This window comes from Falco punctatus (genome assembly GCF_963210335.1).
Source record: "Falco punctatus genome assembly, chromosome: Z".
Classification (NCBI taxonomy): Eukaryota; Metazoa; Chordata; class Aves; order Falconiformes; family Falconidae; genus Falco; species Falco punctatus.
Window position 1 is genome coordinate 77514244 of NC_137586.1, and position 24669 is coordinate 77538912.

The 24669-nt window shown below is 43.3% G+C and overlaps 1 protein-coding gene across 1 annotated transcript in view; it reads left to right on the forward strand.

Moving 5' to 3' along the window:
- Positions 1-15391, forward strand: part of ELL2 (elongation factor for RNA polymerase II 2) — a 55243-nt gene extending 39852 nt beyond the window's left edge. The window contains exons 8-10 of the mRNA XM_080371073.1: positions 1973-2569; positions 8243-8536; positions 9354-15391. Coding sequence (XP_080227199.1) covers positions 1973-2569; positions 8243-8536; positions 9354-9779 — 1317 coding nt within the window. The 3' untranslated portion in view covers positions 9780-15391. The remainder of the gene's footprint in view (positions 1-1972; positions 2570-8242; positions 8537-9353) is intronic.
- The last annotated feature ends 9278 nt before the right edge of the window (positions 15392-24669 follow it).

Genomic DNA, 24669 nt, shown 5'->3' on the forward strand with positions numbered 1-24669 from the left:
TCCCCATAATCATTAACATATTCTCCTCCCATATCCGATTCTGCGCAATAAAGCTTAGAAAGGTCCAGAAATGGGTCTGGGGTACGATTTGGGTAGGTGGTATATGAGTCGGTGGTCGCGATCTCCCCCTGCCGGAATTACCTTTTACTAAAGTTCACAGTTTCTTGGCAGGCACCTACAAGCTGTTCCAGTCGACTCTCCCCAGTTCCCATTAATCCTACATTCTGACATCTCAATATACTTTCTATATACAGAAGACTAGTTAGATACAAAGAAACCTTTCAAACCCTAAATTATTACTTAAGCTTCAACAATGATTCCAACCCATTCTTCTGGCCTTAGTACAAAATGTACAAAGGGTCTCACAACTACTTTTACTAAATAATCATAACTTTCTTCAACATATATTTTTATCTTCCTATATTTCTATTCTATAAAATAACTCTATAAAATCAGATAATCAATCCAATAAAATCAATTGATCTCAACTCTTTAACAAATTGACAACAAGATGAGCCCTGTCATGTTTGAACAGCCAACACCTTGGCCTAAATCACAACCGACCATGCATCGCACGTTGACCTTGCAGAAGCCTTGTAGAGATTCGACTCACCTGCTGAACTTCTTGGTTACCGTTACTGTTACACAACCCTGTACTATGGTTAAATACTTAAAACTGTTTTGTATTGCCACATAACTTGTTTATCTTGATGTGCCTGAAGGTCTTCTAAAGACAAGACGTGTATGTTTTTGTTACGTGGCTGTATGTGTTCAAGGTTCTTTGTGGTATGGTAGTTAATAATACACAAAATATGCACAAACATCCTTGTGCTACTGTTTAAAGCTTAGGAAGGTCTAGAATAAAGACAAATTACAGTGGTGATCCACTTGGAGGAATATGTTTTTAATTATTTTTCCATATAGGCATCATTTAAGCACCTGTTTTGATTCAGGGTAGCCCAGGTATGAAAAGGCAGATCTGAATCAGCAGGTACATCTGCCTCCCCACAGCCTTTTCAGACTTAAAATGCACATGTCCTGTTTTCCTATCAATACAAGAGGATGAGGCAAACGCTTTTAGAAGAAGTTTGGAAGATTTTGCTTAAAAGGCATCACTTTAAGGAGAAATTTGATACCTTCTATGACTAAAACTGCACACTTCAGTGCACACAGTGTACAGGGATAAACTGGGAGGTACAGAAAGTCCTTTATCACCGAGATAACCACATTTAAATGGAGGAGGGAGGGCACACCTCTGTTTTTTCCCCCTGATTTTCTTCCAGTCAGAGCATGAAATGCTACAGGTCCCAGCGACCTCTGTGCACTTGCCTCTGTACACACAGAGTCTGGATTTATTTCAGCAGGGTGGCACAGAGCTGTGTCTGGCACTCCTGGTCCAAGCTGCCGCTTATATATCAACCTGAGCAGCATATGTTTGCTAGGCAAGGTGATGTGAGCCAGCGTTGCAGCTGGAGAACAGCTGGGATGACAGCTTAGGGGAACCGGGGGCTTTACGTGTTCTTACCAGCTTTGCACTTCACACACCCTGGTAAGCGCACTGCCGTATGCTTCTTGGGGCTGCTGTAGTCAGCTGTGTGGCTGTGTGACAGCAAAGGCTGGCTCTTGACCTGGTGTTTCCAAACAGGGATTGGAAACACCAGGTCAAGAGCGATAACCACCTGACCTCATTTCGGTGACGCCTTTGGTAGAGCTGCTGTAGAGAGCATCTTTCTCCCAAAGACTTTTATCTGTAGATTTGAAGAGCAACTTGCAAAGTCATAAGATTAGAAACCTGGGGTGTAATACACCATGTATTTAGCTGTAGTACTTCTTTGTTTGACAGCTCTTGTTAGGGAAGGTGTGTTTTCAACAATTGCCTGTTAAGAAATGCTCCTTTTGCAGAACGGCAGCAAAACTTAATTCTGATCGTGTTTTTTTGGTTGGTTTGTTGGTGTTTTTTTAATTATTACAGAAGCGGCATTCGAGTCCCATTTCTGTCCGTCACATGGGCAAAAAGCAGAGGATAGCTCATCTGAGCAATCGAACGTACCCCTTGCTCAGCAGCCACCTGCCAGCCCTCAGTGCAAAAGCCACCACTGCCCCTCTGCTGTCCACCACCACCACAACCATCTCGACTCCCTCTTCTGCGTTGCTACCTTCCACACGCCTCATTTCCAGCACTCCTCAAGTTGCCTTGTACAAATCCCCCAGCACCCCTAAGGGGCAGGGGTCACAAAAGCTGCCGGTGGCCACCTTCAGTCAAAATGGAAGTATCGCCTGTGAAGTGCAGCAGGAAAAACATACCTCTCTGACTCCTTGTAGAATCCCAGTGGCTTCCGCCATGCAGGTGAAGCATCCTATGTCTGCCGGCAAGAAGCCTGTGGTGTTGCACAAAAAGTCCTGTAATGTGAAAGAGCATGAGAAGAAGAACAAAAGCAATATGCAGGATGTTAGGGCAAGTGAGGAGGAGAAAAACGCTAGTGAAGAAGAAACTACCAACTGGAAAAAATCCTCCGATCTGGATTCAGGTGATGGTATTAACACACTGCTTTTCCTAACTGCTGTATGGGTAATCCTGGTGAAAAGGGACTGCCAAGAAAATGGTCTGTTTTTTCATTTGCTGTATGTTAAGTGCTTTGCCGTTATCCCTACTTTATGGTCATGAAGAATCATTTTTTTGTTTTTGCCTTTGCATTACCTTGTAAATGTTAGTTTGAAAAAAAGAAGGAAAAAAAACCAAACAACAAAAACCACAACAAAACCCAGAAGCTGTCCTCCTGGAACTTCATCTAAATTTAGGTTCATTTTAAAGAATTCTCACTGTGTAGTACAAAAATCATTAGAAACATTAAATAGATTGCTGTTGGGCAGAAACTGGTGAAGAGGAAGAGCTAGGTGCTAGAACAACACAAGGAATGGATTTTTTTTGTTTTGTTTTGCTTGATTTCCAGTAAACTGACAGTTTACTGAAGCTTAATCCACTTTTTCCCATCAGCAAATTGTAAAGTCTGTATGCTGAAAATAAAAACCTGTGATGCATATTTATAGCATACTAGTTTACTTAAACACACAGATGTAAATGTATTTCATCGTGTATCACAACACAAGGTTCATCAACTCTCAGAGTCTAAAACCTACATAAACTGATGTGGTTTACTAGAGTTCTGATTTGAACTGGGCTGTGGGCTCCTCTCCATCTTAGCTGCAGAATTTATTACTTCAAAAGATGTAGAAATGGTACATGCTTAAAATGGCATTGAAAAGCTTAACAGAAGTGCACAGAGTACTTGATTTCTTAACATGCGCACACACACACAAAACTGGGCAGAGTTCAGCTCCTGTGTTAAATCTGCATGTTAACTAATTCCAGTGGTTTGACTCGCAGGTTAGAAGTGTAGGTTTAGCTCTCTGCTGTCACAGCTTGGGAGGCATCTTTAGAGTATGCAAGGTGCCTCTTTGAACTGGTGGTGTGCTTTGGGATGGTCTTTTCACATTAGCCTGGACATACCTCAAGTGCCTGCATGGTTTGGGATTGCTTTGAATTCGTAAACATCTGACCCGTCTTTCTCCAGAAGCTGGTAACAAAATTTTGAACAGCTAGGGAAGGAAAAAATCTGCACAGCGTTTCAAGTTAGTGCTTACCCTGAAGGTTTCAAATGGTCCAAGCCAGAATGAACTTGAATTTTTGGAAATCAAATGCTCGCAGGAAAACTGTTCACATAAGTTGGTTGTACATACTGTGACTATTAATATTACTGTTTGCTTTTTTCTCAAATTTTGTTCCCACTTCTGCACTTCTCTTTATACTCTGCTGTGCCATGTAATAATTGTAATATTAAAAGCAGAAAAATTGAGTAGAACATCACGTGATAGCTCTTTTCTCCCCCCATGGCTTAAAGCTGAGATAGCTTAGAGATTGGCAAGAATGTTGAGTGTTAGCAGAAATACTGTGTTTACACAGTGACCATGTAAGTTAATAATGAATATAAAGGATTGTGTGTTTTTTAAGCTTGCCGCAAAACCCCAAATGAAAAGCAGAGATTACCAGGACACTTGAGTGTTCCTCCTTGTCCCAGCTAACTTTTTCTTACAGCAGCTAATGTTCTTATTTATCGGAAAGATAGGAGGCTCCTGAAATATTCCTTTAAAAACAGGGATTAGAGATTAAGCATACTGTGCTTTCTAAATGCCATTTAAAAGAGCTAAAGAGCTATTTACAAGTGCAAATAACTTTCAAACCCAGTATTGCCATGTTAATGAGGAGCAAGTCTTTGTTGCAGGTTATTGAAGCCTGAGGGCCAGTAACCCATATACAATACTATTGACTTTCCCACTTCGAAGAGTGCTGAAGTTAAATCTAACTTTGGATATCTGTAATTGGCAAGGAAGGAGGAATAAAAAACATGGCATGAAAAGAACTTCAGCTTTCTACTCTATTTCTCACTGGAGCTCGCATGTTGGAATAGATACATATCTGTCTATCTCTGTGTCAAGCTGTTGTCTTTTGTGCAGCTACATTTGTTGCTGCATAATTTGAATTGCTGTGCAGATGCCACATCATGTCTTCAAATAAGAAAAACTGACCTTGGATGAATACTGTGGTAGCACAGAACCTGTAGAATAAAGTAGCCGTGCCCTCTTTCTAAACCCTGGGACTGCCTACTGTGGAGAAGGTCGTGTGAGCCCTATTATTAACTTACAGTGCTTATTCAGAGTAATTTACTGTGAGAATAAAATTCTAAAGGATTATGTTTTCAAGCCTGTCAGGTTAGTGTTGTTCAGCTATATTAAAAACCTGTTTTATCACAAGTATCAAAATTCTGTTTTTCTGTAGGACTTAGAGAAACTTGCACTGCCTCTGTAGAATCTCCTTCCTCAACATCTGAACAACCAGACTACATCCTGTGAGTAAAATGATGAAAACTCTCTGGCCACTGATGGAAGTAGTTGAAAAATCACATATAAAAACTCTCATTTAGCTGCAAAATCAAAAATTTACCAAAATGTAAATTTAGAAGAATGACATGTAATTTTAGAATAATGACAAGTTTCTTTAAGTCACTCAGCTGCCTTATTCAAGTACTGGTGAGTTTTAAACACTGAGATTGTCCCTTAATTATTGCAGGGGAAAAGAAGTGTGAAAAAGAATTTTTGATATACTGTAGAAGATTTGAAATGCTTGATTACATTCTTCTTCAAGAACACAATTAAAAAAAGCAACGAACCTGTGCTGTTTCTCTTTGTAGAGGTCAGGCAATACAGGAGGAAAGCTGAATGCAAAATACTGAATATGTAAACTTGAACATCTTTCCTGTGTTTTCACTGCTTAGTGTTTCTAAGCTGGAAAGCTGGGGAGGGAAGATGGCAGACATTGAAGTCCAGCATTACAGAGCCTTTATATGAGCTAACAGGAGTTAACTATCAAAGTTATTTCTAAAAATTTGGTGTAAAATGGCCACTGACTAACTTGTAACTGAAGTTACAGCAAAATTGTCCAATTTCACCATAGAATTGCAGACTGAAGAGCTAGAGCAAACAAAAATCTCAATTCAGATTTTAAATTTTAGCTGCTTAGTTTTGACTACAAAGCAAGATAAAAATGCATTATTTGACTTGCACATCAAATGTTACATATCTACAATGACTGGCATTTTGCAGCCTATGGAATTACAGAAGGGCTTCCTGGTGAGTTTAATTTTAACTCCTTAACAAGCTGGCACACATTAGATTAAAATTCCCAAAAGATAAATTTTTCCTTCTATATAAAAAAGTTTTTAATCTATATCAAGTATTAAAGAACTTTAAAATTAAATAGCTCTAATAACAGAATCATTTGGTTGCCTAAATCCTTTTTTAGAATATTTAAACTTTTCTACCAGGAAGAATTTTCATTAGTGTTGTAAAAAAAGAAATAGCTTCCGCAAATGCCCAGTGTCTGGGCTTTTCCCTCACTGTTTTATCAGTGGGCTTTTTTGAAAATGTGAACGTTGAAAGAGGCTGCAGTAGAATAACTGGAATAACTTGGTCAGTGCAACCTGAATTTCTAGTAAAATGCTCTTCTAGTGGGAGGATAGGCACAGTGGGGAGCAATCTCACCTCTTTCCTCTGCTGGAAGTATGGGTTTGAGAAGGTTTTGAAGGGCCTTCAGTGCTCAGAGCTGAAATGAGCACCATGATAGGTAAAGCCAGGATGAGCCTGATGCTTGCGAGCAGTGCAGTTGTGTGGCACCAGCTGCAGAAGCAGCGTTGTTGAGTCCCCTCGTTGTATTTGCAGTGAAGGAGTGGAGGGAGAAGCGTGTCTATCTGTTAAAATGCTACACATTGCCAGGTTCCCCAGCTTCTGCCCAAGGAGTAATGTCAGCAAGGGTGGTCAGACCTCCCCATAGCGCCTGGGTGCATCTTCCATCTGCATTAGAGCAGATGGGGTGGTAGCACCCTGCGTCATATTTAATGCCGTGAGTGATGCTTTGTGGAAAGACTGAAAGTTAGTCTGGTCGTGCAGGGAAGCAGTCTAGTCCTTCATGCATTAGCTAAGAACTCAAACCTGTGTTTAATTCCCAGCCTCTGCTGGGTGAAAATGAGCAGATTCAGCTCTTTGCTGTCCGCTTCTCAGTCAGCTGAGGGCGGTGACACTGAGTAGTAAGGTATGTGGTTTTTGGTAATCTACTATTAAAGTTGCATGTCAATAACCATTGCTACAAGCTTAAAAAAAAAAAAAAAAAAAAAAAAACAAAAGAAAAAAGCCTTCATGCAAGTTTTCATGAAGCTGGTTTAGTTCTAATTGGGATTAAAAGCTTTAATGAAGAATCCCTGTGAAAGGGGCAACATCTGGAGCAATCTCAGAGATAATCAGCTGGCCGTAGTGTCCTGGAAAAAAATGAGGTCGCGCTGTTTCAGACATCTGCCTGATCACTACAGAAAGATTGAAACCTGAGAGCAGCTGACTTGCAATTTGATCCAGTTTAAAGGACTTTGGTAGTTTATTCCAGCTTCTCTTCCTGTCTCTTAAATGCTGCATAATTCATGAGTGAAGGTACTTTCCATCTTAATATAAAGATTATGAGAGTAAAGGAACTCAAGCTTTCTAAGCAAAGTTTAAGCAAAAAGTAGAAAACAAAAATGGATTCCTGTTTCTTTCCATTTCTACTCATTTCTTCCCTCTCCACACACTTCGATTGCAAGTGCTTTGCTGGGCTCTTGCCCTGTGCTAGGACTCTTGCTGTGGGCTGTAGCCAGTAGTCCGCCTGTCACTTTACAGGTACCTCCCAAAATGTTAAAGGGCACCTGCAGTTTTCCTTTAAAAACCCTCTAGTGCTCTAATCAGGTTCATCTGACCTGGGACGCATCACGGACAAAAACCGTTGTCTGCATTGGTACAGACTTTCAACTTGTTAATTTTTTATTGCTTATGAAAATCAACCTAAGGGTCATTTGAAGGATTCGTCCCTGTGTGGAGGTGCCTGTGTCATCCAAAGAGAACCAGGTCTTCTGGCTAGGGGAACCAGAAGTATTGGTGTGATGGCGGTGCAAAGTGGTATCTGTTACTCACGTTGCCACTTTGTGCTGGATTTGTCTAATGAGCTTGTTAAATTCACTCATGTTGACCTGAGGGAGAGGGGAACGAAGCAAGTTTCAATCACATCAGTCATGGGATTTGCCCTCCTTAGGAGGTGAGGTGATGCGATTTTTTTTCTTTTGTTCCCAACTTGTCTGCAGTTTGTTTCTGTTGCTGTTTTGCAAATGCCTTAGTTGAGTGGACAGCAGTGGAACTGGTTTTCATGAAAATAATTAGATTTTATCCTTAACTAGGCTTTGCTGTTAGGCACTAATGTAGCCAAAAACCTAGCTGCATCCAACTCCATAATTGGAGTCACTTAAAAAATATAATGAAAATGAATTTTCAAAAGTAAATGTTACTTAACTAACCTGTCCTTTCATGGAGTTTATAATCTAGCAGTTTCTCTCCCTCAGTGAAGCTGATGTGTTTATTGGTCCTTCTATATTTGTATGATTGCTAATGTTTTCTAAGTATGCCACATATATTTTTTTTTGTCAGCTTCTGAATAAAAACTCTAAAAAGTACAATATTGGCAACTGTCATAAAAATACGGTAGATTTCTGTAATTACATAAATATGTTCTCTTGGAGCACATGTGCTTATGTGTGGAAGCAGTCAGTCGCATAGTTAACTGACTTAATGCTTGGGTATCTACACTTGATATTCACTGACCGTGATGTAAAATTTCACATGTACTTATTTTTCTATTAGAAAATACACAGCTATAGGCTCATACAATCAATGCCAGAGTTACAAGGATGACTTCAATGCGGAGTTTGATGAATACAGGACTTTGCATGCTCGAATAGACAGTGTCATCAAGAGATTCACGCAGCTTGATGAACTGCGGAAGAGTCTTTCTCCAGGGTCCAAAGAATATGAGGTAAAGAAGGATAAAACTGTGAAGATTGTGTTTCATCGCTCTCTTAGCCCTTCCAAAAGCCCACATTTTCAGCACGGGCAGACTCTTCAGTATATTAATCTATTAAATTAGATTAATATCATTTTAAAAGACTTGTCAGGTTCAATGTCTGAGACTGAGTAATAGGTCACGTAGCTGGAATTACCAGAGTGGCTCAGACTTTGCTGACTGCCTTAGCATCCTTCCAAGGTGGTTGCTGTTACACAGAGTAGGGAGAGGATTGGAAGCACATGGAAACCAGCGTCCATAATCCCAAAGCTTTCCTGCCCCTCTGTTTCCCATGATTTTATACACTTAACTAAACCTACTGCCACAACTTACTCATCTCCCAGGTGGCTGATCCTAGCTACAATTTTCACAGAGAAGAGAGTTAAACACCTGATATTCTGGTTTTCCAACCTGGACTTCTCTGTGTTGGACATACAAATTCCAGATATTTGGTATTAGGGTTCTTTAATTCTCTGTGCACACTGAGGATTTTGGGTTGGCTTTTATTGCGTTTTTGGCCAGATTGCAGATGTATTTGTGAGCAGAGGGAGTATTTTAAAATCCCTGGTACTGCTCGATCAGACAAAGGGAAGTCTTGCAGACCCTGCTCAGACCCAGACCATGCTCGGGCCCTGCGTGGGCTAGCTCTGATTTTTGAAGTTTGAGGAAACCCTGCAAAAAGTTGTTCAGCCCTGAAACTCTACCTATTTGAGCTGTCTGTGAATGCACAGCAGCATAAGTGACTGCTCAAAGGGAATCTTCAAACACATGCTCCCTTTGTTGTCTATTTACAGGTTTAATTGCAGATTTTGCGTGATATGGGGAGTTGAGGGTTTATTTTTGCAGTGCCAGGAGAGTGGTGGCTCATGGATAGCGAAATATCTAGAGGAAAACTGAGTATATTTTTAGCATTTTACATAAATTTGCATTTTCTGACAGTGGTGAAATGTTCCTCATATTGTCTTCATGTACTTTTTTTTCCTTGAAGGTCTTTTGTGAGGAAGTCTTAGAAGAGTATCAAAAGGTAAAAGAGGTATGTGTAACACCAGATTTGTGGAAGGTAGCAGTCACCAAGACTGGCTCAAGGCTATTTTTAAGCAAAGAAGATGAAATACTAAACTCTGCAGAAATGTTTTCATGCCCAGATTTTCTTTTTACCTCATCTTTACAGTCTTATCCCAGCTATTATGAAGAGAAACACAGATGTGAGTACCTCCACAAGAAGCTGTCTCACATCAAGAGAATGGTAGTGGAATTCGACAGACAGCAGGCAGAGATGTGGCACTACGCCTTATTTGGCCAGCACAGTTGAATGAAGCCTGTTTATTTAAAACTTAGTCGCTCAAAGATTCTCCAAGTTAGTATCAAACCTCTGCATTACATAAATTTCAGTATTAGTAGACTTAAGTTAACTACTTGTGGTATTGGTGGTGTTTTATTGTTTGTTTGTTTTTTGGGGTTTTTTTTTCATATTTGAAGCTGCTTTTTCTGGTCTCTTTTCTTCAAGAGTTACGTTTGTCCATTGAAGTAATTCTGTCAGTAGATGCTGGGGACCCAGTGCCTTTACTATGAAATTGTGACACTTTAAGAAAATATTGTCTCAAACTGAAATGTGTTTGGGTAGGTATAAGCCTGTTTTCTGGCCTTCCTTGTTAATGCAAACTCTTTGCCTTAAATGGTAGAAACTTTAGAAATTTGCACAAAATAAAAAAAAACACTTTTTTTTGGAGGGTTAAAGAGGCGCGTATATGTATGTGCTGTATACAGCCCATTTTGTTACAACAGAAACTCACCACTGCAGCTTCAACCATCCATTGCAGTGGTTGCCTTAAGGTGTTTGTTTGTGTGTATTTAATGCATTAAATTATCAGCTACACTGCTTCCCACTTTGCACCTGGGAAGCACTGTGTGGCCTACCAGTGTCTGGAAGTGTGTGCTTTTACTGTGTGTGTGTAAGAATGTGTGGGTGTGAGCATGTGTGATGGGGAAAATAAAAGAAACACACAAAAAAAGCTGCTACTTTAGGTAGGCGCTTAGGTTAAAACAACTGATCAGTGTTGCTATAGGTTTTTCCTATAAAAATGCTCCTTCTATTGTGGAAGATGAGAGCATTTCATTTCAATAGTTTGTCAGCTTTAATAATATTGGGGAGATTATTAAAATAAAATATAGTTTTGGGGCAAGATTATAAAATTAAACATGTAGGTTACCTATTTATATACTACTACAAAGTATTTTTTGAAGAGAGATATGCAAAGAAGCTACTGTCTACATGAAAGATGTATATTTAAAGATTTTTGTCCTGGATACCAGGAATATAACAAAGAACAGATGTATTTAACTTTAAAATACTGTGATCACCAAACAGCACAAACTTCCATTTCATGCAGTTTTTAGGTTTATTTTGATGTAAACCACTGCTTACTTTATCACATGAAAACACAGGTTATTTGGTCAAAACTGAGCAAAACCTTTGTGTGTCTTAATGTGTTTCTCTTTTCAAAATGCTGCCAATTGAAAAGGGAAGCATTATGTTTACAAATCTGGAGGTTTTGCCAAAATTTTGGTAGCATTGCTAAGACGTTTTATATCCAGCATCCAAAAAATGTTGTGTATCACTGTAAACCAGAAAATGTGCAACTGCCAGAAAACATGCATTCAGGTAAACGGGAGCAATGGAGTATTTGCCTTAAATTTCTTGATTCAAAGACATCACATTCATGATGATGGAACGACAAGCAAGGTGCCTCCCTTTCTGTTACATGTCCAATACTTGTGTTACCTCCTTGAGACCAGGTTGGCTTTGGGTCTCTCAAATTAGCACAGTTGTTTTCAACTCCACATTTCAAACAGCAATATGAAGAGAAGGTTTCTTGCTTCCCATTCTGCATTCATCTGGGTTGAATGCTGGAATTCAGTGCTGAGCGTACACCCACAGTAGTGCCCAGGTGTCAGCATGGGGGCATTCAAATCGTTGCAGGTCTGGATGCAGCTGCGCTGGGTTGTTAGCCTTCAACCCAGAAATAAAGTGGCTGTTCAGATTAAACCAGTGTGAAGTTCCCCATTATTGGGACCCATTTTGGCAGTTCTGTGCTCTTTATCTGAACTCTGTGCCTGGATCTGACATCAACTGCCATCATGGGACACACAGTGCTGCTACGGCTGTCTCAATGCGTTGCAATAACTGAGACTCGGCGCAGTTAATTGACTTTTCTTTTTTTACCTTTACACCTTTTACCATTGGCCTGTATTTGCATGCATCATCTGGCTTACAGGCTGTGTATGTGTTGCAGCTGGATGTTAGTTTAGAGGTCCAGCACTGCATATCATCATCAGACCTGGCAAGCTACTGTAAAGGCCTTAATTGAAAGTTTTGCCCATTTGCCTTGAGCATTTCTGAAGCCTTGCAAGTATACCTGACAGCCTGTGTCTTGCAAAATCGTGCAGTAAATCTACACTTCTCTTGTTTCCTTGGCGTTGACATTCCTGTTCAGCAAATGCTGAAGTTGAAGTAAGGCCTCTGACTGTGTGTTTGCCTTTCCTGTAAAACTGGCCTGCTCACTCAGAGAAACAAACATTGCCTGTGGTGGCATTTGGGCTGGGGTTATACTACTACAGATCTGAAGCAAATGATTGATGTAGAGAAGGGGCAACTGCACGTTTCCTTCGTGGAAATTGTGAATGTCACTACAGTTTATAAAAATAAAATCAAAGCACTTGATTGAAAGGGAGGTGATAGCCCTTCCCAGTTGGCTGGAAAAACTTGGGGATGTTTGAGGAAGAAAAACTGCAGCCTAAGTAAATTATTTTTTGTAATTGTAGATATTCTCTAAACTGTCGCTTGAAACAGCTGACTTGCCTGCTTTTAAGTTTTCAGTTCACCTTGTCAGTTATATTAAAAAAAAAAACAAAAACAAAACACACAACAAAAAAACCAACAGTAATCTTCAAATCTTTTGGAAGTGTTTTGTAGAACATGTAGAGAAGTTTTGATGTAGCTTTTCTTCAACAGATTTTAAACAGAAATTGGCTTACAGTGTTGATAATTGTAACTCTGCTCACTTGTTAGCCTTTTTTTAAATAGTAATGTGACAACCAGTCTTTCTAGATGCATAAATGTTGATTCATGCGAAGACCTATGGCTCCTTTGAAGTATAGTTCTTTTCATAAATTGACTATCATTTGTTTCTGTAGCTGATGGGGGAGGGACGTGGCCAGCAGTTCCATAACCACCTTTTGGGGAAGGATATGGAACAGATTGAGAAAAGACAATATTTGTGAACATGAAAGATTAAAATGGGGCTGTGAATCCCCCTTTCTGACTTTGAGAGTATTTTACATCTTTTTAAAATTGTTTCTTTTCAAACTGTATTAAGACTGTATGTGAAACGTCCTAAGGCATTTTCTTAATGAACACTTGAGCCATTGTTGCCTTTCTGTTCTACATAAATTTAAGTGCAATAAAATGTTAAGTTTGCAATCCTGAGACTTTGGTCTTTCCTTGTCTGGGGCTGAGGGTGTCCTTCTGCATCTCCGCAACCAAGCAGTGACATAAATGCTGCCTTTACCGTGGGGCTGCAGGGAAAATCCTGCTGATGCAGTGAGGGGCCGTGCATCCTGCCACTAGCTTTTGAAGCCTGCAGGGGTGCTGCTACCAAGTATATATAGAGAAACGAAAAAGATGTGCATTGCAATACTGCTGGTGAACAGCAGATGATGGGCTCTGGCCCGTTTGAGCGAGTGTGCGGCTTCGGTTAGAGCCGAGAGCAAATGTGTGTAGGTGTTTTCCTGCAGGTTTGTCCTCTGTTTCTTACTGCTTGCTTTCTTTGGGCTTCAAGTTTAATATCCTGTCTCTTCCACTTCCCTTTCCTATGCTGGCAGATGAGCCCTGTTCCTTATTGTCTGATGCTGGGACCAATTTCTAACCTAAAAGAAAAATGTTCACATGCTAAAATGGCATTTCTTATTTTTCCTCTTTTCCAACTTTCAGGCTCCTGTCTGTGCTTCTTGCACCACAAAGCACAGGACGTAGACCTGGCAAAACACTTCTATATCCATCAAATTCAAGCATCTGGGAAATTTGCAGGCCAGGGGTTTTTTTTCCCCTGCCAACACGAACGGCACCATGCAGGGAAGGAAGCAAGCAGTGCGATCTTGGGTCAGGCTGTTGTCTGAATCTCCAGGGCTTTCTCTTCAACAGAAATCACTGATCTGTTGCTCACTGGGTGTTGGTTCGAGATGGTTGCATCACTCTCAGCAGTTAATTGTTAGTTATAAATATGAAACTGATGGATGGATGAAGGTTTAACAAGCAGATATCCTTACTCTGCTTCATGTTTCACCATGCCTGTAAACTGCCCTTAGGATATGTGGTTCCCACACACTTAATATGCCTGTGTGTTTCTGGCTGTCATTTCGATCCAGATCCCCAAAACACAAACCAGAAAGAAAACAACACCCACCCACCCCAAACAGGGAAAACAAAAATCACCACTCTTTAAAACCCTAAACCAGAAAACTCTTCCAAATTTTTCAGTGAAGAAGTCATGAATCCAGCAAGTTCAGGGTTGCCTGAAGGGTGGAAAGCTGCTGTGCATCCCTGTTAAAAATAATTCTATAATCTCAGTAGGCTCAGAATGGCTTGTACCTAACTCTTCCAGAGTCTGAACTCCAGGTACTCCTGTATACAGTTTTCTATTTCAGCCCTAATCCTGGAGCAAGTTTACATTTTCCTGAAAGCTATATGCAAAAGTTTGATATTGAACTGATACAGAAATATTCCTGTTTTCATTTAGACAAACTGTATCCAGAAAGATTAGCATCCCAGCAGAAAGCAGAGGGCTGGGAGCACTATGAGTGTTGTACCTTGGCCGTCTGGCCACCCAGCTCCGTGCTGGTCATATATTCTGGAGCAGAGATCCCTGCCTCAGGTTTTTCACTGACTTGATGGCCAGCTGGGCGCTTCCAATGAGATGCATGGGTGGGCTTGCATCAGCTCCTACAGTGCCAAAGGCATTTCCATGAGTACTTCCTCTAAAGCCTGGTTGAAAATATGATGTTAAGGAAATGTGAAATTATTCTCTGGGAATCATGCTGCAAGATACAACTGTGATCAAGAGTTTAGTGGGATTTTTTTAATGACTTAACCTTTCAAACTCTCAGACTCTGCTGATGCATGGTAGTAGCAGGGGAACAAACCAGGAACATCCCTGAGGGCCAGGAGGCTGCTGGAGATCCTTGGGACTGGGGCAGGGCATGGTGTCCCTGGCGGTGATGGCGGGCTGGCAGCCCCGCTGGCATCACCAGAAGGCTTCTACAATTTTATGTTTCTCTTATCAATAACTCACGTGTCTCCTTTATTTTTGTACCATTAAAATTCCCACAGTCCTTCAGGTCTGGTCTCTGGAAGGATGCTGAACATCCTTTTGGGTGACCTGTGACTGCATGATATGTGGCCTCATCCTTCTGTTTTTGCAAACTTTAAAGAATTTTGTAACTCCAACAGGAGTGTGGCTATGGCCACAGCTAAGTTACTACTATGAGCAAATGAGCAGGTCATGTACAATGAGAGCAGATGTCTGCAGTAAAGTGCTCCTTGGCTGAATGCGCTGGCATTGCATTTGTAAGTGTGAGACATGGGCAACAGACCATCTCGGCTGTACCATGATGCTGATCTGGGATGCCAGCAAAACTGTGTGAAGAAAGACACTTCCAGATGCAAGTTATGATCCTTTTCTGCTACATAGCTAGGAAGATGCTTTCACTAAGAAAGCACACAGCAAGCCTGCTCTGAAACATGACCATTGTTCCCACACCTCAGATCATTGTTTTGGCTGTCAGTCATCTCTGGAAGATGCCAGAAAGGACAACTTTGTGTGTATTGCTCCACAATTGTCTGCCTTATTTGCTTTTGCTCCTTACAGCACTGCATAGGGCTGCATACAGCATACAGCACTTACATCATAGGGCCCACCTTCCTTCTGCTTCTCCTGAAGCATTTGCTTTGTCCTTTCACTCCTGGTCTGCAAAATCATCACTAGTTTCCAGTTCCCTGTTCTGCCCTTCTCATCCGGTGCTGGTTCTCCTGGCACTGGCCTGGGGCTGGAGGAGCTTTATGAACATCAGCCTTCTCAGCTTTTTCCATTATCAGCCTTTTTCATTGCCTCTGGAAGCAAAGGCCTTTCAGCCAAGGACACTGTTAAGACTGGTTTGTCTTCACTGCCACTGCTGTAAACGTGTGAGAACCTGCTAATCTTCTTTTTTCCTAAAAGTTTGTCTGGTGAAATTTTGGCTATGCTGTGATAAAAATGTGCAACTGCATGCAATTTACTGTGGGAAGGGATGGATGGATAGATGGATGGATGGGTGGATGGATGGATGGATGGATGGATGGATGGATGGATGGATGGATGGGTGGATGGATGGATGGATGGATGGTTAGAAAGCGCAGTGGATTGGCATTAGGTTTGCTGCAGATCACAGTGACAACAGCTGGCACCTTGTTTCTGTTGTTGTGACATGGTATTCAGCCATCAAGGGTTACCTGGTGGTAGTTTGTGCCCATTTCACTACAGCAGCAGCAGCAAGCAAAGCTCCACTAGTGGCCAGCAAGTAAAAGAGTAGTTGTTGTCCTTAGCAGTCTTATCTAGAAGACTGCAGTCTCTTTTAGAAAATGCTGCAGAAAGTGGTGTCAGCATGAAGGCAGACAGATCAACCAGTCCTGATCTGTTCCATAAGCCTCTGACTGCAAGACAGGGAAGACAAACCCCTAAGGCAGTGACATTTGACCCAAGTACAGTGGGTTGTCTGGGGTGGCAGGCTGAGTTCTGGTTCAGGCTTTCTTTTTAAAAGGCTTGCAGTTATTCCTCCTCTCCAGGTCAGTATTTTTGGCTTTCCAGTGAAGAAATGTCCTTGTAGAGTTTTTTACTGTGTGTGTTTAGTATTCCATGTTATTACTAGAAAAATAGCTATTTTGAAGGCACGGATTTTGTTGGGTCTCAAAGCTGTTCACAGTGTGTCCATATGGCTGTCATACTCAGAAAGAAGGAGGAGGTTCAGGCTTAGTGATGGAGAGGGAAAAAAAATCATCCTCCAGTACTGAGACCCTTCGCTTTCCCCAGTTCTGCTCTGCTCCCAGCTGCTTGTCCAAGCACAGCTACCCAAGGAGAGTGGAGAGGGTCTGTTTATCTCACCCCATCCCTGCTGAGCACCTGGAACGCTGAGAGCTGGGTGCACCCAGAGCATCAGCCAGGGCTGGGACCAAGCATGGCATGCAGTTTTCTACAGAGAGTAACTGCTTGTCTGAGGTGGAGCATTTTCAGTCATCTTTGTCAGACCAGCACAGCAGACAGCTTGCAGGATTGCACGTCTCCATCTCTGCACAGGCTGAGGAAGTGTGTTACGTGCAAGTGAGTTTTGATGCTTTTCTTCTCTACTCAAAGCTGAAGCTGTGTACTCACAAGGATGCTTGGAGATGGACAGAGCCTTCAACAGGGAGGGGGAGCAGTGGAGCTGTGGTCTGCAAGACACCCGACCAGCAGAGCTAAAAATGATGGCTGAACCTAACACAGGCATCCCTCCATCCATCTTCATCTTCTGCAGGCTGCTGGCTGAGTCCCTGTGGAGGTACATGAGGCTGGAGGAAAGGCAGCCCTGATTCTGACTTCTGTGGCTGGCAGGGAGAAAGCTGAATGTTCCGTAACCTAAAAAGATTTTTCATGTGATCTGGAAATTTACCTGGGAGCTCCAAGATGAAGATGAACACATGAAGTTCTCACTGTTCTTTGCTCAGAATAAAGTCTCGGGGGGTTGCTATGGGCAGTAAGTGCACAATCAACAGCTACAGAAATTCTTTTAAAGGTCTGGCCTTGCTCTGTTAACATCAACTAATAGCTGGACAAGCCTGGACCACAACAGCACCATCATCTGTGAAAGACAGAGAAGTTCCAGTTCACACACGAGAAATTTCTAAAGAACATGTTATCTTTTTATTGGCAAATGTGCTGCTATCTTATTTTTCCTACATAAAACTTCTTGTCAGTGTCTTGCCATCTAGCTGTTTCCATGACATGGTAATTATTTTTTGAGCAGTAAGCTGAGGCAGTCAGAGCAGAACTAGAGCTGGCAGAGGCTGTGTTTTATCAACCTGCCCAAAACCCCACTGTTTTACTGCCAGCCGTGTGTGCAACTACACACGATCAGACAGCAACCCCATGGTAAAGCTGAGAAGGGTCCTGCAACCTGCCTGTGGCTCCAAAACCAACCTGGAACAAGTAAGAGGCCAGCATGTTATTCGAGGAACTCCAGAGAAGAGGCCAGCATGTTATTCGAGGAACTCCAGAGTGCTTCTCTTTGCTGACCTTCTTCAGCAGCTGTGCTCAGTCCCACCTCCCTGGCAAGGGGAGCAAGAGCTGTTACAGCAGTGGTTGGCTGTGAGGCTGCCGGTCACCCACGGCAGCAGGTAGGGACCCTCCTGCTCACAGGAGCAGCATCACCACCAGCACTGTGAGCTGTGATGCTCAGTTCTGTTTTGCACCACAGATGATTCCAGCTGTGGGCTGCTGGAGGACAGAGGATGGGTTATCCCCTTCCTCTAGCTATCTGGGAGCAGAGCCCGACCCCCGCTGCCCGCAGCCCCTGCCAGGCAGCTGTAGGGAGCGACCAGGTCCCCCCTGAGCCCCCTCCTGCCCAGGCTGCCCCCCCCAGCCCCCCAGCCGCCCCCCCAGGCCCGGTGCCCCAGCCCCTGCCCCAGCCCCCTGCCCGTCCCTGGACACGCTCCAGCCCCTCCGCGTCCCTCCTGCAGCGAGGGGCCCAGCCCTGAGCCCAGGGCCCGAGGGGCGGCCGCACCAGTGCCCCGCGCAGGGGGACGGGCACTGCCTGGCCCTGCTGGCCACGCTGCTGCTGACACCGGCCAGGGCGCTGCTGGCCGCCTCGGCCCCCTGGGCACGCCGGGGGCTCACGCCCAGCCCCCCCAGGCTGCTGCCCAGCCCCCCCAGGCCCTTTTCCCCCGGCCCAGGCCTGCAGCGCTGCCTGGGGCTGGTGTGACCCGCGGGCGGGGCCCGGCACTCGGCCTCCTCGGGCCTCCTCCCGGTGGCCTCGGCCCCTGGGCCCGGCCTGCCCAGCCCCCCCCGCGGAGCCCCCTGCCCCCCGCAGGGCAGCACCGCCCCCAGCCCGGTGCCACCCGCACACTGACCGGGGGGCGCTCGGTCCCCTCGCCCAGCCCGTCGGTACAGACATTACCCAGGGCTGGAGATTTCCATGCACTAGCTACCTATGAGCGGGATATTGGCAGTGCCTTTCATTTTATCTCCAGTTTCTGCCAATTACTGTTCCTGAAAAGCAGTTTTCACTCACATCTCATTGTACCAGTTCACATTTTAAATAACCAACTTTTGCTATGAATAACAGAATCTACACTGTACCTCTGTTCTGATGCTCTGCTCAACCCCTTCCTACATCAGCGACCTGTCACCCAAGGTACATTTACAGTCCATATTTTTGTTACTAGCTTTTTTGCTGGTTAGTGGTATTTCCCCCTCTTTTTTCCTTCCATCCTAGTCCCATTGCAAATCCACAAATTATGCTAGCAACATTAAAAAAAAAAAAAAAAAGGAAATACCATGTCCTTGCCTTTTGTTTTAGTCCAGATGTTGCTAAGAGAAATGTTAAAATAGCAGGATAATGATTACCATAACAAATACTAAAATTTTATATAATTATATAATTCAGAGAGGGCCTATGTTCATTGTCCTTTGCTGCCACCAGCAACTTGTGATTTCTTTGTGACCACACTAATTAAGAGATTTAGCTGAGGGCTTGAGTTAAAAGCTATGGTGACGATGAAGCACACAGAGCCATGTTCTCACCCAGCATGTTTGACTGACAAGACAGCAGACCTCAGTTTCTGAGTGTTTCTGCTATTGTGGAATTTTGAGATAAAACACTCAGGAAGGAAAAGCAAACCAAAACTGCCTGCCCTTTTTGATCAGCCTTCTGAAATTTCTCAAGGCTGTTTGCCTTGTGGAAATGCACATGGTTAGAATTAAGAGATAGCTGGAACAATCATGTCCCAACATAAAAATACATGTTAACTAAATTAGCTAATAAAAGCTAAAAGCCTATCGTCACACGGGGCCTGTCATGGAGGATGCTAAGACCTGACCCTACCTGGCTGAGCTGCAAATACCAGCTAGAAGTGGTGACTTTGCACTGTGGTGGTCCCCTTCTCCAGACATGGATCTTTGTGCCTGTAGGCTGAAGAAAGTCTATTTGGGTTTTCTATTATTATTATTATTTATTATTATTATTATAATCTACATTGTTATTATACTCTCAGAGGGGCTTCAGGTTGCACCTGACACCCAGCATCTGTCTTGGTGTTAAGTTTTTCTAAGCAAATGCAGACGTTAGTTTTTTCTGCCATCCTCATGAATTTGGCAGTTCAGTGAAGTACTTGAGCAGGTTATATTCACACCTTTTCCAATAGTGGCCATTGCTGTAATTCCCTCCTGGTCGTATACAGGACATTGCTATGAGAAATAGCCTCATGAACAGCTGCAAGAGTCACAAATGTTTACATTCCATGGAAAGCAAATGGGGTAGTATATAATGGTAAAGAGTCAGAACTCAGTAGGGAAATGATTTTATTTAAATTTAATTCCCCTCAACCCCCAACTAGTTATGAAAATGCGAAATGGGTTTGCTTCCTAAAAAGAACCTCTCCATATCTTTCAGGCTTTTTTCTGATAGGACTTCTTGATTAGTTCTGTCAATCCCTGCCACAGTGTGAAGAGCAAAGAGTTATCAATGAAGTTTTAGCTGTATTAGAGCAGGGACCTTGTGTGAGTGCATAACCAAGGGAAGGAAGGGATCACTCTGAAATAACAGAAAGTGGAAGCGTTTGATAAGCAAATATTGACCACCATGGAGGTTCATTGATGCAAAACAAACACCAACACAGCAGAGGCCAATGCCTTGACTAGAAGCAGAGTAATAATCTCACCTCTCCCCAGTATCTTTGCCCCTGCAAGAGTGGTGTGCAAGCTGATGAGCAGTAAAACCCCTTTCCAAAGACGAGCTTTGTCATCTCTTCATTTCAGGCTGTCCCAGAATGGCTCCAACACTGCTGCATGCAAGGGGCCCCTCTTTCATGCAAACTGATGCCCACCTCCCTGAATATGTGCCTGCAGCACCTTCTGTGTCCCCCCGCCCAGAGCTGATCCTGCACTGTAACTGTGCCTTTTGAGTGGTTTTAATGCTTTAATTTTTGTAAAAAGTTAACATATTTTAACAACATTTACAGTGGTATCTCCCTTTCTTCTGCTGTTTTTTGAGAGGGGGAGAAGGGGCAATAATCCATAGACCTTCCAAGCACCTTTATGCAGGAAGACTCTTCCAGATCTCTTTTCTTCCCCTTGTTTTCAGGCCGATGCTTTCCCTACAAGAGTGATTGCTTATATGGGGACACCCTCCCCTGTTGTAGGCAACCATTTCAGAAATTATTTTCTTCCTACAGATCACCAGAGACAATCACAGAGCCTCTGTCACCTGTGGGCTGACTTCCCCACTACTTTTGAGAGGGAAAACCTGGGAGGAAAAATCCATATAATTTCCCTTAGCCACAGGAAAAATTTAATTGGAGCTTTCATATGCCTTAGGTGCTCCAATGATAACGAGCCACAACGAGACAAATCAGTGGGAAGTCAGATTTCATTAATTCTGATACTCACAAACCTCACTTTCTGCAACTCAGATTACTTCCTATGTCAGAAGTGGCTGACAGCATTCCTTTCCTGCTTCAGCTATGGAAGACAAATAAGAACAATTTAAAAAAATATTACCAGGAGGCACTTTTGGTGGCACACCACTGAACACCTAGGCATCCACGTACAGCATGCAGGAGGGTGCAGAGGAGACAAGCTCTATCAAGGGGCTCATGCCACTGCAAGGGTCCCCTCTCTCCTGTAACCCCCCCCCCCCCCCCCCCCCCCCCCGCTCATTGTACCATTCAACTAGATGTCCAATTCACTTTGCTTTGAGAAGTGCATAGCAAGAAGCAAAAACACCAGAGGAAAAAGGAAACTGGAGCAATGAAATTAAGATAGTCACAAGAAGAGTTCAAGAAAGATGCACAGCAGTAATCCCCCTGCTTTCCATGAGTGACACTAGTGTAGCTTGTTTGCCTGAATGTCTCCACAAAGAACTGACATACTCCCCGCTAGAATCCAGCCTTTTTGTGAGTTTTTCAGGGTAGCCATGTGCAGGCTTGCATGTTTTTCCAGGGCAGGGTGGCAAGCTGCTGTAACAGCATTTATCATTGCTCTTCATCAGGAATTAGTTGAGCGTTGATTATCAGAAGGCTCAATTTTCCCCAGGTGTCCCAAAGTTCAGCCTGTTCCTACCCGAAGATCTTCTGGCGAGATCAGTTTTGTGGAAAGACCTTGCAGGAGGTTCAGTCTGCAGCTGAGCCAGGAGTGTTACAAAGTCAGCTTTGATCTCTGCCGGACCCCCAAAGCACCAATGTGTGTGAGAACATCTGCACTGCAAAATTTGGCATGTTTTCCAAGTCTTAGAAAAACACCTCATTACATTGCATAGCCAAGTCAGTGCCCTCACCCTTACTCCTGTTGTGTCTGGCACAGTAATAGCGTGCACATGTACTGGGAGTGATGCTTATCAGCCTGCACCTTTTTTCTGGACAATACTCTGTTATTTCTTAGGGGGCAGTTACTTTTGCACAGCCCCTGATTGCTTTGGGCAGAGAGAGCAGGAGTCTGCAGCTATTTAGTGAGGCTGGGTCTGCCTTTTTCCATAGCTGGGGCAAAATATCTCCAGTTCAAAACAGTGTTGTATCCAGAGCATCAGGATCTCAATGTTTCTGTAAAAGATGCCTAACATCTTACCCATAGAAACTTTCCTCTAAGACCAACAATGTTTGAATCACTGACCCAGTGCCTGCAAAAAAGGTCTGCCAGAGCTTATCAAAAAGCCGTAATATAAAAAGAAAATAGGTCAGACTCTTTTGGAGAAGCACAGCATGGTTTGTTGAGTAGAGGTCAGGCTGCATCTCACTGTATCTCCCTGAACTCCCTGTGCTCAGGTTTCAAAGCTGAATGGCTGCTTGCACCCATAACACACAGATCTGCAGTTGCCCATTGACATCCAGTTTAACGGCAGCTGGGCTACATAAAAGCCCTTTACATCAAAGGTCCTGTTGTAAATGCTGGAACTGACAAGGCAACTGTGTGTACAGAGAGTTAAACTGCTGTCTCCTCAGGAATAGCAACTACAGCTTTCTTGCATGTAAATCTTGGGCCTTAGAAAATCTTGGGGGAAAAAAACCCACATATTGTGGTGCACAACATGGAAGGAGGTCAGCCCACCACATGGAGATGGCTGGAGAGGGGTGGGCAGAAAAAGGACCATTCCTGGGCTGTCACGCCTTGCCCTGCCTTAGCTGCATCATGACCTACAGCACTTTATGACATGGTGTAGCTCTATAGTGGACAGCAGGGAAGATCTGAACCACCTAATTTATTAATTGTGCTTGGTTCTTCTGATCAAAAACCTTTTTTGTTTATGCATGGACACATCAGACAGCTATGCTGTTGGTAACAGAAACACTTCAGATTGCTGCAGCATCACATGCCACCCTCACCTGGGGTACTTCAGCCCTAATGATGCAGTGCTAATAGAATTCACACAAGCACTTTTGCCCTAATGTTGTGCTCTTTGTATACTTACAGCATGCACACTGCCTGAGAAAAATATCAAATGACCAAGGTACTCTGTACACTCCCAAGAGCAACAGCTTTGCCTTTTTTCTTTATAGATAATGAGCCTTGCAGAAATACTGCATGGTTAAAATCAAAACAACTTCTGCTTCTCAGTGGCTTGGCATGGCTTGAAATAGGAAGCAAACTTTGATAAGGAGTATATCGCCTCTCATGGCACCCAGGGTATAAAACTCAGAGTAGCCACTGCATTATGTAGCATAAAAGTGGAACTTCAGAGGCAGTGTGCTCTCCTTTCTGAGCCGTCTGCCATGCTGTACCTTAAATTAATGCTGCAGCTTGGTGTTCTTTTCCTTCAGCTTTTACAAAATACATAGTGCTCAACCCTTAGCTTCTCTTTGCCTCAGACCTCAGCCCTGATTTTGTGTGTCCAGAAAAAAATCATATTGGGCACCTGTAGGAGAGTATAAACTTGTAGGAAAAGTAACTTTAAAGATTCCTGCAGAATTTCCATGGCAATTTTAGGCAGAAGTTTATTCTGAGAATCAGAAATAAACCAGGAATTTACTGCTTTTGCCTCTCACAAAGAGCAAGGCAGGATCTCTGAGCTGTGCCTCATTCTTCCAGCTTCCTAATACTCCAGAACTAAATCACAGTTTGGGGGCTGGCTCAGAGGGAACTGTGTTGCCTGCTGAGTCACTGCACCTGCCAGGTCCGTAGTAGCTGCTGGCACCAAAGGCTTCAGGCAGCGATGCCATGCCACTGCTAGCTGTGCTGAGACTGTGCCTGGCTGGTTGCATACAGCATGGGGGCATGACCCCAAGGCAGCGAGATACAGAAGCACAGAGGACTGGGAAAAGCAAGGATGCTGGTGGGATGTCAGTGTCACAGCTCTAGCAGGAGCAGTGGCTCAGCTTCCCAGCCAAAAGGAAGTCTGAAATCATTGAAATTGTCTTGCACTGCAGCTTGCTTTCTTCATGATTGAGGATTCCCAGCAGGAATTGAGGAAGTAAATGTCAATGCAAGCTGTGACAACTGCCAGCAGTGCCCGGCCCCGGGACACCTGCAAACCGGGAAACATCATGGGAGAGAGCATGGGAGTTTGGAAAGCCCATCGGTAATTAATTGCTGGGTTACTGCTTGCACTATCTCTTGTGCATCGGCAGGTACCCTGTTGTTCAAGAGTAATTGCAGATCGAGTTTGACATCTAGATCTCACTATTTACATAAACATCTGCTATACAAAGTTGAGGCCAGCCTGAAGTGCTGCACATGGGCTGCTGGAGGGATATCCTCTATCGTGACAGGTCATGGAGACAAGTCATGATAAAGAAGCAAAGAGAAATGTAATTAAACCCTTCCAACCTTGGCCACATACTGTGCCAAGCATATTTCTTCCTGCTGATTCCAGCTAAAAGTGAAAGGTAGACACAGCCACTGCTTGTACCCCTTAATTATCTCCACGTTAAA